Below are 13,806 nucleotides of genomic sequence, written 5' to 3' on the forward strand. Positions count from 1 at the left end.
CAAACTGATTCCGACTGCTGAGGTCTAGAATACGTCTCAGGTCCCCTGCTTTCTCTGGCATTAAAATGAACTTAAACAATGAGTGAGAAGGCCACTGAAAAACCAATCAGTAAAAACAAAATGAAAACTCCAGCAAAGCTAGAACTTCCACTGAGTGACCTCAAATTGGCCTGAAATTGTCTAGTAAAATGACGAAACAAGTCATGGGCATTCAGAATCGCCAATTAGCTGAAACACCTAATATTCATAAGGATCCTTTGCATACATCTCAGCCTCTGATATAAGAGGTTTGTGAGGTCACTCAATGGAAGTTCTAGCTTTGCTGGAGTTTTCATTTTGTTTTTACTGACTGGTTTTTCATTGACCTTCTCACTCATTGTTTTAGTTTGTTGTTTGGGATATTTTTGCAGTGATCCTAATGATAATGGACATCAGCTGGATATAACAGCCCTGTGTTTCTAATGCTTAATCAAACACTCTGCTTGTGCTGTGCTGATGAGGTCATAAGGCTGAAATATGCATATCCACAGCTAGTGAGCTTTGGCTTTATTGGCCTGAAATTGTCTAGTAAAATGACGAAACAAGTCATGGGCATTCAGAATCGCCAATTAGCTGAAACACCTGATGTTCATAAGGATCATTTGCATATACCCCATGTGCCTCTGATACAAGAGGTTTGGGAGGTCACTCAGTGGAAGTTCTAGTTTTGCTGGAGTTTTCATTTTGTTTTTACTGATTGGCATTAAAATGAAGAGAGAATATGTCCCAAATCCTCTTTGTTCGGTTGGGACCTCTTGGATGACTTTTTCCTTAGAAGTTTTTAAGCCTCTTGAACTGTGTACTCCCTCTGACTAGGTGGTACGTCGGGGAGTTTCATCCTGGGACCTGGATGACGAACAGAAAAGCGAATGTAACAGCCTTGGGATATAATATTTAGCATCCAGGAGTTGTTTGTTATGTTTGTCCAGGCATCTATGTGCAAGGATAGATGGCCCCCCCGACTACCTCCAGAGTAGAAAAGTCAGGAAGTCAGGCAGCTCTTCAGCAGCGCTGATAGGGTCTGTCAGGAAAGAGCTGCCTGAAACTCTGATTTTGTGGACCCCCTCTGCCTATAGGATGGCACCCGCCATTAAAACCCCCTCCTCTGCCTCTGAAGGACTTGTCCTTGCACATGAGGTCCTGGAAAGATATTTGAGACATTCTGAATCAAGTTTTTTTCCCTCCTCGCTGATTCCTTGAGAAGATCCTCTGAGGGGTACAAAACTTGATCTCCATGACAGACAAGATCTTCCCTTCTTGCCCAGTGCAGGTTAGTGTGCCTTTCACTGACGGTCCAAACAAAGAGGAACTGTCAAAGGGGGTATTAATAAATGACGTCTTGAAGGGCTCGCCAAAGTCACAAAGCCGCATGCAGGCCTGCCGCCTTAATGGCTATGCCTGTGCCTGCTGCTCGTGAGGTGCCTTCTGCTGTGTGCAAAATCAATCTCATCGTGAAATTTGCAAGGGAGAAAAGAGTGGACAGTTGGGGAGAAACCTTATTCAAGTCTTTCTCCGACATGGTCTCTGCAAGAAAGTCGGTTAACTCCTTGACCAGATCTCTCTGCAAATGGGTGAAGTGCGCCAAATAGTTTAACGACCTCAGGGCAAAAGTAGCTGAGGTGTAAATGCACTTTCCATATCTGTCCATCACCCAAAACACCTTGTTTGGCAGATGGATAGTGAAGCTTTGTTCGGCTAGCTCTTCTTCGTGGCTGCTGAAACAATAATAGCATCTAATGGAATACCTTTGTTCCAATGTGGACGATGGAAAGGTGGGCTGAGAATCTTATTGGGGCACTTGTGGAGAGGCTCGACTGTGCCCAGTTCCTTCCAGGCCTGGCAGGAGACGAAATATGTCGGAGACACCCTGGATGTGGATGGGCCCACCCTGAAGGCCTAGAGGAAGACAAATTCCTCAGGAGGAGGAGGTTGGGAGGACCGGCCACCTTTCTGCCTAAGGAGTTCCATGATACCTCCAAAGGAGACATTGTCGGGTGGTGATCGGGGGGATCCTTCTCCCTCATAGAAGTTGGTGTCCTCTGTGAGAAACTCCAAAGGGGAGACTATGTGCCTCATTTTACACTTCTTATAAGGGACCGCCTCCTGGTGTGTTCCAGAGAGGTACCGGAAGAAGGGGGACTCCCTGGGGAAGTGATCTGGAGGCTTCTCAGGGCAGGCTGATCTACAGCAGCCATGATGGGCTCAGTGCTCGGATCTGATGAAGGGTGGGGCAGACCCTGGTAGTGAGAGAAACACTTCTCTAATCCTAGAGTAAGCCTTTTCTAAAACCCGGAAGGCTGATGGACTCAAGGAAACCCTCTCTCTCAGTGCTGAAGTTTCCAAAGGAGAGAGAACAGAGTCAGCCACAGACTCAAGGCCTCCAGACAGAACCAGACCCAAGCTGTTGAGGGCCAAAGCTCCCAAGGGGAAGTAAAGGATCCAACAAAGTCAGAGCTGAAGGCAACCTCCCAGAGCCGGTGCCAATGTCTCAGATCTGGTCTCACTCTGATCTGACAGGAAGGGAGTAGGGCTGATCAGGGATGTGGTCAGAGTAGAGGAAGGGAACTTCTTCAGACCCAAAGTCGACTCTCTTGGGAAACCACAGTCTTAGGTTTCCAAAACTCAGCAACGGACTGGAAAAGGAGTCAGCAAAGTAGGAGATGTAGCACTCATGGATCCTAGATGGGACGGAGATGGTAAGACCCCCCATCTGGATCTGCGGCCTGCAGAACTTCCACATCACCCTATCCACAATGGCCTCAGCAAGAATTCAGGAAGACCTGGAGGAGGATGCCCAGGAACCATGCCTGGATTTAGTTGGGATTTGAAAGACTTTAACTGAAAGAGCTGGTGAGACTGGTTCTACTTGAAAAGTTGGCAGTCCAGTCCACACAGTAGGATCCAAATAAGCTGCCATTGGGGTAGGAGAACTGGAAATGAGGAATGGATTCTGATCCAAGGCCCTAGGATCTGAAGTAGGCTTGGATCCACTTGGAGACAAAATAATATGATCCAAAGAAGGAATTTTGCTACTAGGATCCTCAACCGACGGATCTGAAGATTCTTTAGGATCCAGTGCTTTTCTGGCCCCAATCAGATCCAGGGTAGTCTGATCAGAGGGCCTAGATCTTTTTTGACTTAGTTCCGAACAGTCCCTTGAAGAGGCAGAGAGAGATCTCTTGGAGCTGGCATGCTTTGAGGAGGTTTGAGCACCTGAGGCAGAAGATGCAGGTAAAAAGCCTTTCAAAATCAATTTGTTTCTGCAGTCACCCAAGGCCCGAGGGTTAAATGGCCGCACACACCAAGCATTCAGTATCTAAAAGCTCTGGTCCTAAGCAACAGACGCACTTCTTGTGGGCATCTGGATTTGGAATCTTATGCCCACAATAAGTGCATCTTTTGAATCTCATAGGTTTATCAGCCGTCGCTAAGATTGAACCTAATGGAAGAAAAAAATACACAAGAAATCCAACAACCATAAAACAACAAGCTCTAGTATACTAGAAATAAGAGCACTAAAGTTCCCTAATGCCGCTCAAGATCTATAGGAAGGGGAGGAAAAAATAGAAAACTAAATACAATAAAAAGAAGAGAAACTATGAGAATTTTTTTGGAAACAGACTTATCTTAAACCACTAGCAGTCCTGAGACTCCGGAACCATGTCTGTACACGAAGCACAGAAAACAGAGCTTGAGACTTGGAGCCTACGTCTGGAAGAAGCGGCTGAGTCAGAGCCAATGTCAAATCTGAGACCCATCAGTGAGGAAGAATGAAAAGAACAACATTAGATCAACTTTTGTTGTGCACCAATGAAGCCATAAAGTACTTAAAAGTGGGCTAGGTGGAAGGTTTTAATTTCATATGACCTATTTCCATGACTTCCTTAGCCAAAAATCTTTTGGAAATTTTGTACCCATTATATGGGTACGTGATTATTCTCCCTCCTGCTTTGTCCAGCACTTTGCATGGTGTAAGTGACATCTCTCCTGGGTCAGGCTGGAGTCTCCAGCTTCAAAGATGGAGGTGGTAAAAAGCAAGGGAAAGTCACTGACAAGGTCTTTGTTTAGAACTGGCAGACAAGTAAAAGTAAAGAAGTTTTGATTTCTGGTGTCAACGTCCTTTGACACAGATAAAAGACACCTTATTTTATATAATTGAAATTCTTCAAAGTGCAATGGCCTTTTATATGACTGAATCTTTAAAGACTGCCATACTGACAGTGCAGTTACCTTTACACTGGCATTTTTAAAGGGAAGCAAGCTGCCCTGACAACAAAGTATAATGCGGTTTGTAAAAAAAAAAAAAATTTTTTTTTTTTTGAATCTGTGAGACTTGCATTTACTGGAACTGGATCAAAGTAGGCAAACAGGTGTTTGCTTTTCCTGAGCTTGTGCAACTACTTTATGTACTATATGAGTTGGCACTGGACATCTAGAATGTGAAAAGCTCCTTGCTCACTGGTTTCACCACAACAAAGGAATCAGGGAGCTACAAGGACTGGTTTAGGGATAATATGAAAACCACTTTAGGGAAAAAATGTGTGCCAGTCCTCAGGGCCATTCGATTCTTGCAAAAGGCTAGTTACAGTTCCTTGCTTGAGTGCTTGAAGTTCTAAGATCTTGTAACTAAAGGGAATAGCCATTACGATTTTGCAAGAGCATACTTCAACATCACTAAGCAGTCTGAAATAATGGACCATGAACTTCAGACTCCTTATGTAAATGTATTTACAACTTCCACTATGCAGCTGTGGGCTTTCTTACACCTCTTTGCAAAATCACACTTTATCATATTGTTAAGAATACATACCCAAGGAGAACCTGATCCACAGCAACATTGGTACAGGATGAGACTAGAAGTTTCCAGGGAATTTGCCTTGGACCCTCTACTTCTTCACTCTCTTCAAAGAGGCAAACAAGAAAGAGAATAACAACAGCCAGCAAATAACTTTTTCCAGCTCCAAAAACACCTGTAATAACAAGAAACACATCAATACAATTTACAGATTCAGTGGTGTTTGCATATTCTTCTCAAAAGGTTTTCTCTGTGGGGTCACACAGTTTTACTGCAGGTCTAATGCAGTTTCACAACAAATTGTCTTCTGTAAGAAAACTCTGCGTGCATAACAAATTGCATTTCATTTGCTCCTGAAGGTAACAATTCTGTTCCACTTTATTTTCCATCCAGAATATAACTGTCCCAGGCTGTTAGTTTTACAATTAGCAATTCATGACAAAGTAAAACCCAAATCATGTATTTATATTCTTTTTTTTTTTTTTGCTAATTGATTTATAGTGCTTTGTTTAGCAATCGCTTCCAACATATGTTTTGTACAGGCTATCACTCTACTACCATAAAAACTATCAAATATGTGATTACTCACCATATCAGCTGTCCAAAGAAGCTGGCATTCAGGCAGCTATGTGCACTTTTTATGTGAGTTTATATTTCTGCATTCAAGTTGCAGAGAAGGGGCTCTTGTCCCATTGCTGAGGTCAGACTGGCTTACCTGCCCTCAAGACCAGGGCCCTAAGGTGACCATACTTAGTGTTCCCATACACAGAACTACATTCACTGCCTTTCCCCAGTCAGCAGCTCTCACCATGCCAGGCACAGGCTACAGAGGCACTTCTCTGACCCTACCCCTGGTGTCTGACAAGAGCATCAATGTCATCACAGGGGCTTTCTATGCCCTACAATGATGTGCACCCACAAACACATACACACGAGGGCTACCATCACCAGCTTGGGAGTGCCAAGCAGACTTCCTTGGTCTAAGGTTATCAGTATCATGCAAACCTCTGCTTGTATAGGAGTAATTAGTGATTGAGAACTACTACTCCCCCACAGAGTGGAGTGGGCCAGCATAAACTACTCACTCCCAACATTTGCTACCATGCTATTCCATCACCTGAGCTTCTTCCGGAACTCAAGTCATATGGGTATTAGTCAAGGTTTCATTCCTTGGTATAAAAAAGCAGGGATGTGAAATTATAAACTCAGCAGACTTATCAGGGCACCCATTTAAAAGGTGTGTGAAAGGACCATCCAAGCACAGGAGGGTGGCATGGAAGGTTAGCAAGTGACCAGTACAGACCGCCATTTCAAATATAAGCACATATGATGAGCACTCGGATATCTCATACATCTTACTAGGGGCATATGCAGTAGGTACAAACTGGGAAGATTCTCAAGCTTTACCAACATCCTCTCAGGGACACAGAACCCAGAGTAGCCAAGGAAGAAAGAGCTCAAACTGCAAAGTTATGAAGCAATTAATTGCCAAAGGATGCACAGTTCAAGCATGTATGTGAACCAATGACCAGATGCACATGTATCCATAGCAGACATGCTCTTAAATCAAGTAAATTGAAGTAACCACACACTTGGTGGTGGAGACTTGACAACATCAGCCAATGAACAGTTAACCATCTGATGCAAGGTGTTGTTATAGCAACCTACCTGAGCAAGCTTGTTCAGCTATAGCTAGGTCCACTTTATTCACAGCAACGAGGAGATGAGCAGCTAGGTCATTTTCTGGAACTTTTGCATTCTTCTCATGAAAAAAAAAAGAGCTGATGGTGAATACAAGGTGAATGGAAGGCTCTTTCCCCTCCTAGAATCTGCACTGGGAATGAAACAGCAAGTTAAATGGACTAGGTTAAGAACAGTTCTGAAATTACCTTTAGAAGAAGCAAGTGGTAGCCCTACAAGACACCCAATCCCAGTAAAAGACCAAACAGCATTCTCTGCATATGGCAGACTGCAGCTATATGATCTTGTGGTTTGAAGAAATAGACACAAAGTAGTTTCTTCTGAGACAAAAGTAATGTCTAATGAATTATCCTTTTCAAATGAAGAATGAGTAAAGCATGTCAAGCATAATGTTTAAATATGTAGAAGGGAAAAGTGTCATAAAGGAAAATGAAAGTGGATAACCCACTTAAGAAACTGTTTGACAATTTATTTATTTATTTATTTTACATTTGTTGACCGGGCTAGTCTAGCTGGATACATATCCGTTTACAGTAGAGGCCCGGGGAGAAAAGCTCCAGTTCAGTTAAAATTACAGTAATGAATGTGATTTAGCCTCGACTCAGCAGTCCACAAGGTCATAACTGTCTGAGATAGCAGAAAATAATCTTTGAGAATGGAATAACTAGCACACAAGTCAACAAAGGTACCAGAAATAGAAGAAAATCACCTGCAGACCCACTGAATGAGACAAAAAAGGATCTTTCTCAGCTCCGAAGGAAAAGTCTTCCACTCCTTAGACGTAGTCTGCTTAGTGGAAGCCTTTCAGGTAACCTAACTGGGATCTGAGAGAGCCCAGAAGGTCTGCTGGGATCAGGGAATCTATACTACAACTTCTTTATAAACTCAAACCTCTTCTATAAGATAGACTAACTTACAGTCTTCTGAACAAGCTAAAGGTAGTAACACACATCACTGTCTGGCAATTCAGTCCCTTAACTGGCTGAAGCTGCTTATTCTATTGACCTTCACTCACATTAACACTGCCCACAACATCGTCTACAGCATTCACAGATGCTCTGCTAACAACCAGTTAATAAACTGGTTCTCACCCCACAATGAACTGCATTCACTGAATCATTTACTCAAAACCCTAAAAATCCTAATAGGACTGCCTACAAACTACATAAATTGGTAAACCATGGAAATCTCTTACTAAAAATCGTCAGAAAATATTTCATCTACTTATTACAGCCACAATGAAAACATACCTGCCAACCAAGCAGTCCTGCACTCAAAACACCCCCATTACCAAGTACTCATCTTATTCTAATAGTCATCTATATTTTAAAATTCCAATGAAAATAAGCCTAACAGTAAAACAATCCTGCCCTTGTATCATCATCATCATTACCAAGTCTCCTCCTTTTGCAGCCATTAAAATATCATAAAATCTTCACACTTTCTCACCTGTTCATAGTGCAAGTGAACACATAGTTGGAAAAAACATGCACATGCTTTATCTGCTCTCTGTGGACTAAAATTTCAATGTGACTTTATACTCAAATGTAGCAACAAAATAAAAAACAACCACAAAGCAATCCACAAATGAAGAAAAAGCACACTTTATTCCTCTGACCTCTCGGCCTTAGCCTTCAAGGAGTAAAGAACTTGCAAATTACACATACTATATATATTACTCAATAACTAATTAAACAATTAATTACAATCAAAAAATTAAATAAAAACAATCAAATTAACACCCTCCAGTTGAATTCTTCATTTAACCCATGAGGGTACAAAGTATCAAATTTTTAAAATATAAGTGGCTTCCTTAAATAATAAATAATGTTTAATATCATAAGTATCAAAGCAAGACATACTTATTTTTTCCAAAACTGTACCTTGCAGTCCCTCATTCTTACTATCATGAAATTTTTTAAAATGCATAGCCACAGTGCTTTCCTCCTTTTTATTGACAATATCTCTAGCATGTTCCATCAATCTAGATTTAAATGCCCTTTTAGTTTCCCCAATATAGAATTTATTACATGGGCATCTAAGTGCATAAATCACACCTTCAGAATTACAAGTAAAATCATTACATGTATTAAAAATAGCATTATTTATATGAGAAAAACTTCTAACTATAAAATTACATGATCTACATTTGCCACACTTAAAAGTACCATTAGATAGTATGTTGCATTCAGGATTTTCAGAGGGCAAGGAAAATTTACTATTCACCAAAAAAATTTTTAATATTCCTACCTTGTTTATAAGAGAAACTTAACCTGACATCTAGCCATGAAGCCACATTATTAAGAGAAACAAAATAATTCCAATAAAATTTAACCAACCTAACCAATTCAGCACTAAAACTACCATAAGTAGTAACAAAATACAGCACCTCACAATGCTTATTAGTTTCAAAGCTAGAAACTGTGTTATCCATTTTATGTGCATTATTTCTTATTTTCCTACCAACTATGTTGAACAACCTATCATAACTTCTCTGAACCAATTCACTATATCCTCTCCGTTTAAACATCCCAGTAGTTGTATCCAATTCTCGCATAAAAGTATATTCATTATTACATAGTCTAGAAACCCTCAGTATTTCACCATATGGTAAGTCTTCTAATGTATGGGGGGGATGACAACTTTCACCATACACGTATTGGGTACCCTCATCAAATTTTCTATTAACTGATGTTTCCAGTCTATTGTCATCTTTAATATTCAACATAACATCCAAAAAAGGAATATTAACACCCATTTTAAAACCATCAAATTCTAATGAAAATCTGTTATTATGTAATTTTATTTTAGAATTACATAATAACAGATTTATCAACAAAAGCCTCACCATCTTGAACAAGAAAAATTAAATAATCTATAAACCTATAATATCTAATAACATATTTACAAAAAAAAAAAGGATTTCTATATAAATATTCAGATTCAAAAAGGCCCATGGCCAAATTTGCGTACATGGGGGTAAAAGCTGCCCCCATGGCCGTACCTTGTTTTTGTCTGTATAAACTATTATTAAATTCAAAATAATTGTGTGTCAAACAAAAATGAGTAAGTTCTATGATGTATTCGGTAACTGGATAATCACCCAGAAAAAATCTGAGAGCCTCTATGCCAAACTCATGGCTTATGTTCGTATATAAGCTCTTAGCATCAAGAGTTACCCTGTACATATAATCATTCCATTCAACATCCTTAATTTTATCCAAAAAATCAAAAACATCACAAATGTAAGAGGGTAAAGTTTTAACTGTAGGTAACAAAAAGCTATGTAAGAAAAGACCTACATTATGTAAAAAATAATTACATCCTGAGACAATAGGTCTCCCAGGAGGTGATGTTAGGCTTTTGTGTATCTTTGGAAGGCAATAGAAATGAGCCATTCTACAGCCTTCAGTGTTAAACTTTTTCTTAATATCCATTTCTGAAAAGTAACCTAATCTCTCACCCTTCTTGATTAATTCAATATACTCCAAAACCGAATCACTATACACAATAAATTCTGTCTTTTCATAAACACTGTAGTTGTTCAAATGGTCTTCACACATTTTGAGATATTGTGAATAGTGCATAACAACCAGCTTATTTCCTTTATCAGAAGGTTTAAATGCAATTTCTCTCATTTTACTTAATATTTGTAAAACTTTCCATTCTCTCTTAGTTAAATTATATCTGACTTACATTTCAAAAACTCAGTATGTGCACACTCCATAGATAAGTTCAATAAGTTGGTCAAATGTGTAACATCATTATTTAAAATTGGTGGCATGAAATTACTTTTTGATCTAATGCATTCAGTATTCAGCTTATAATAAGCATTGTATACATTATCAGAATCACACGCATGAAAACTGTCCATAGATGAGTCAAGACTTTCCACAGGTGAGACTACATTCATATCCACATTAACATCGTGAAAAAAACTTTTTAAATGTAATTTTCTACAAAACCTAAAGACATCACTTTTAATGTCATGTAGTCGTGAAACAACTGTAGGAATACATTTAAGTCCACGATTGAGAACTGAAAGTTCAAGATCAGAAAACGAATATCCAGAAAGATTAATAACATCTGCAAGGAGGGAGAAAATAAACAACTACGTTTACCTCTCTTATATCCCCCTTGCAAATACTGTTCTTTCTGTGCTTGCCCCTGGGCTTCTCGTTGGCGTTTTCTCCCCTGTTGACCTCCTTTTGAGTTGACGTTTTCACCCCGAAAAGTCTGCTGGGAACTGATGAGAATGTTGTGCTGCTGGTAGTGCAGGGAATTCAGAATTTAAATCCCCCTCATCTTCAAAAGATGTATTAAATCCTTCTGAGGCTGAGAAGGAAGAACTGTAATTCCATACATCCCTATCATGATTTTGAAAACGGACGTGATTATGTGGCTTCTTTCTATTGGCTCTCGAAAGAAAAGCCTTGCTGTTTTCATAGTCCTGTAAATTTCTGAGTAATTTTCCCCTTCTTTCTTTCTAATAATAGGGTTTCATACTCTCTTAATTTCGTATCAATGTTACACAAAAAATCATCTACTATAGGGACAGAAGTACATGTTAAAAGATTCTCACACAGTTTCTTAATTTCATTACCTAGTTCCTTCTGTTTGACTCTATCATGTTCAATGAGTATTTGAACCCATTCAGAAGCACATTTGTGTGCAGCTGTAACCCAGCGTTTGTGAAAGGCAACATCAGTATCTTTTTCTACGTCAAACGGAGTAGATGGATCCTTGTATACCCTCAGTCCACGGGGTGTAATGTCCAAATCAGCATATTTCTGTAAACCAGAAAGATTAAAAAATGTGGCAGTTTCTTTCCACATACATTTTTCCAATTCTTCAAAAGCGGACTTATTTTCAGGATTGAGAGACACAGGTAACTTCCGACCCACATTGTTGAAAGGATTGGAATGGCGTTTATTCCTGTCTTCCTCCCATTTCTCCCAAGTTGTAAGCATATTCCCAAACACATTTCTCTGAATGGAACCACGGTCCGTGCGGTCCAAAGAGTTGGTTAGGAAATGGTCTAGAGACCTTTGAGTACCATCCACGTTATCTCGTAAAATACGTGGTAGATGAAATTGTGGATCACTAGCCATAGAGCCAAATGTAGCAACAAGCAACAAAATAAACAACCACAAAGCAATCCACAAATGAAGAAAAAGCACACTTTATTCCTCTGACGTCTTGGCCTTAGCCTTCAAGGAGTAAAGAACTTGCAAATTACACATACTATATATATATATATATATATATATATATATATATATATATATATATATATATATATATATTACTCAATAGCTAATTAAACAATTAATTACAATCAAAAAATTAAATAAAAACAATCAAATTAACACCCTCCAGTTGAATTCTTCATTTAACCCATGAGGGTACAAAGTGACTATACTCAAACTGCAAAATAATGCTGAATGTTTCTTAGATATGTTTAGGTTATGGATGATATAAATATTGTACACTGCACTCCACATAGTGATTAGCTGTTAAACTATATACAGTTCACTGTTATGTAGCTAAAAGCATAAGGAAAAGTATTTAATGTAGAGCTTTTCTCCTTGGACCTCAGCTGAAAAGGTGCTTTGCCTAGTCAGAATTTACTGGTAAATAAATAAATAAATAAATACATGCAGGTGTATACAAACTCAAAGATGCAGCCAGCTTTCAAGTCACAAGAAACTTCCATGGTTTGCACTGGGAATAGACTTTTGCAATGCTGGGAACCTCAGAAGATGGATGATCACTTTTCATAACCATCAAGAAGAGACAAGGATGAGTTTCTCTTTCTTCTCTGTCTTTGGTGATTACATATATATGCAGATTCAGTAGCTCAACAGTTATCTCACTTGTCTTTGGTGCAGTAGGCTTTAGGTTCTATTCCCACACCAGATATTTATACTTATTTTCCAATACTGACACTGCAGTGCAGCATAAAGGAGGTGCTGCACTCCTGAGTGTACCATCCTTTTTTATGAGATCTTAAACCAAGGCCCCATCTGCCAGACTTGGTGGTAGCTCAGATGGGTGTAAAAGATCCCATGGCATTTATGAAAGAGAGTAGGGGAAGTTCCCCAGTACCTTGCTAAATTTTCCCTAGTCAGTATGAATGCCTCCTTGGGTCTCCCCTAAAAAAAGGTCATTGGACCAGTGGGACTAATCTGATCAACAAACTGCAAATAAATAAGTAAATAAATAAAAATCACAATAAAAAGGGAGATGGAATACATAACCTTTCCAACACACAGAAGAGAGAAGGCATCTGGAAATCAACACGTGGCTCAGATCTTACAGGAGTGAGGGAGGGTTGCGACATTTTTTTTGCCAACTCCCCCACTCAGTGAAAGAGGCATGGGGTTCCACCCGTGATACCAGCAAGGGGGATGGGCCACAACCATGAAGGCAGATCGCCACTAACACTACAGCACTTGAAGGGGATTGGAGATAACTGGCGTTACATGTGCAGTGACATGCTTAACATTACTAGCTCCATCTGGTTAGGGCAAACAAAAGAAGAAAATAATCCCCAACATGCTGGACCAGCGTATGTGATGCTTACAGGCTGCTCCTCTCCACTTCTCCTGCACTACTCATCACTGGTGAAGTCCCAGCCCCCAAAGCAGTATAACTGGGAACACTAAAAATGTTGCAGCTAATGGTCAGCTGGCGTCACACAAATGGCAAACAAAATAAAAAGTATCCAGGGTGAGCTCACCCATGGCTTACTGTACCAAGTAGAATCAGGAAAGTACCATGCTCTTCTCTATGTTGAATAAGCAGATCTATGAGGAGCTCAATTCCGGAAGCTGCTCATACAGCGAACTTCTGTATCCTCAACAATGAATTCTGCCAGCACATTCATCTCTGCTTGGATGGGAATGATTGTGAGGGTGATGTTCTTGTGTCTAAACCTCTGCTGGAGGCCCAAACACTCCCCTGTGAAGGGAATATGAATGTGTGCTAGCCTATTTTATCACATATCAAAATAATGCCAAGCTTTCTGACTGAAGCAGGAAAGGTTAGGGTTTCAAATCTCTTACTAGAGCCAGAAGGACTAGCAGGTTTACATGAAACATTTTCTCTCTCTCTCTCACTCTCAGAGGCATCGCTTATTGGCAATAGGGAGGAACAAGTACGTGCCTTACCTCATCAGTGATGTATCCATAGTCAAAAGTATGCAAATGGCTCATAAGCAAGAACGGAAAACCCAAGAGAGACCACTGATGACAGTCCATTACTGTACA

At 39.9% G+C, this 13,806-nt stretch overlaps 1 protein-coding gene across 1 annotated transcript in view; it reads right to left on the reverse strand.

Moving 5' to 3' along the window:
• ZGRF1 (zinc finger GRF-type containing 1) overlaps window positions 1-13,806 on the reverse strand; it is a 2,981,513-nt gene that overhangs the window by 1,200,134 nt on the left and 1,767,573 nt on the right. Inside the window, 1 exon segment of the mRNA XM_044061551.1 lies at window positions 4,850-5,009. Within this exon segment, the coding sequence (XP_043917486.1) occupies window positions 4,850-5,009 (160 nt within the window).

Source organism: Protopterus annectens, chromosome 2.part0 (assembly GCF_019279795.1).
Source record: "Protopterus annectens isolate FY-2018-M chromosome 2.part0, PAN1.0, whole genome shotgun sequence".
Lineage (NCBI taxonomy): Eukaryota > Metazoa > Chordata > Ceratodontiformes > Protopteridae > Protopterus > Protopterus annectens.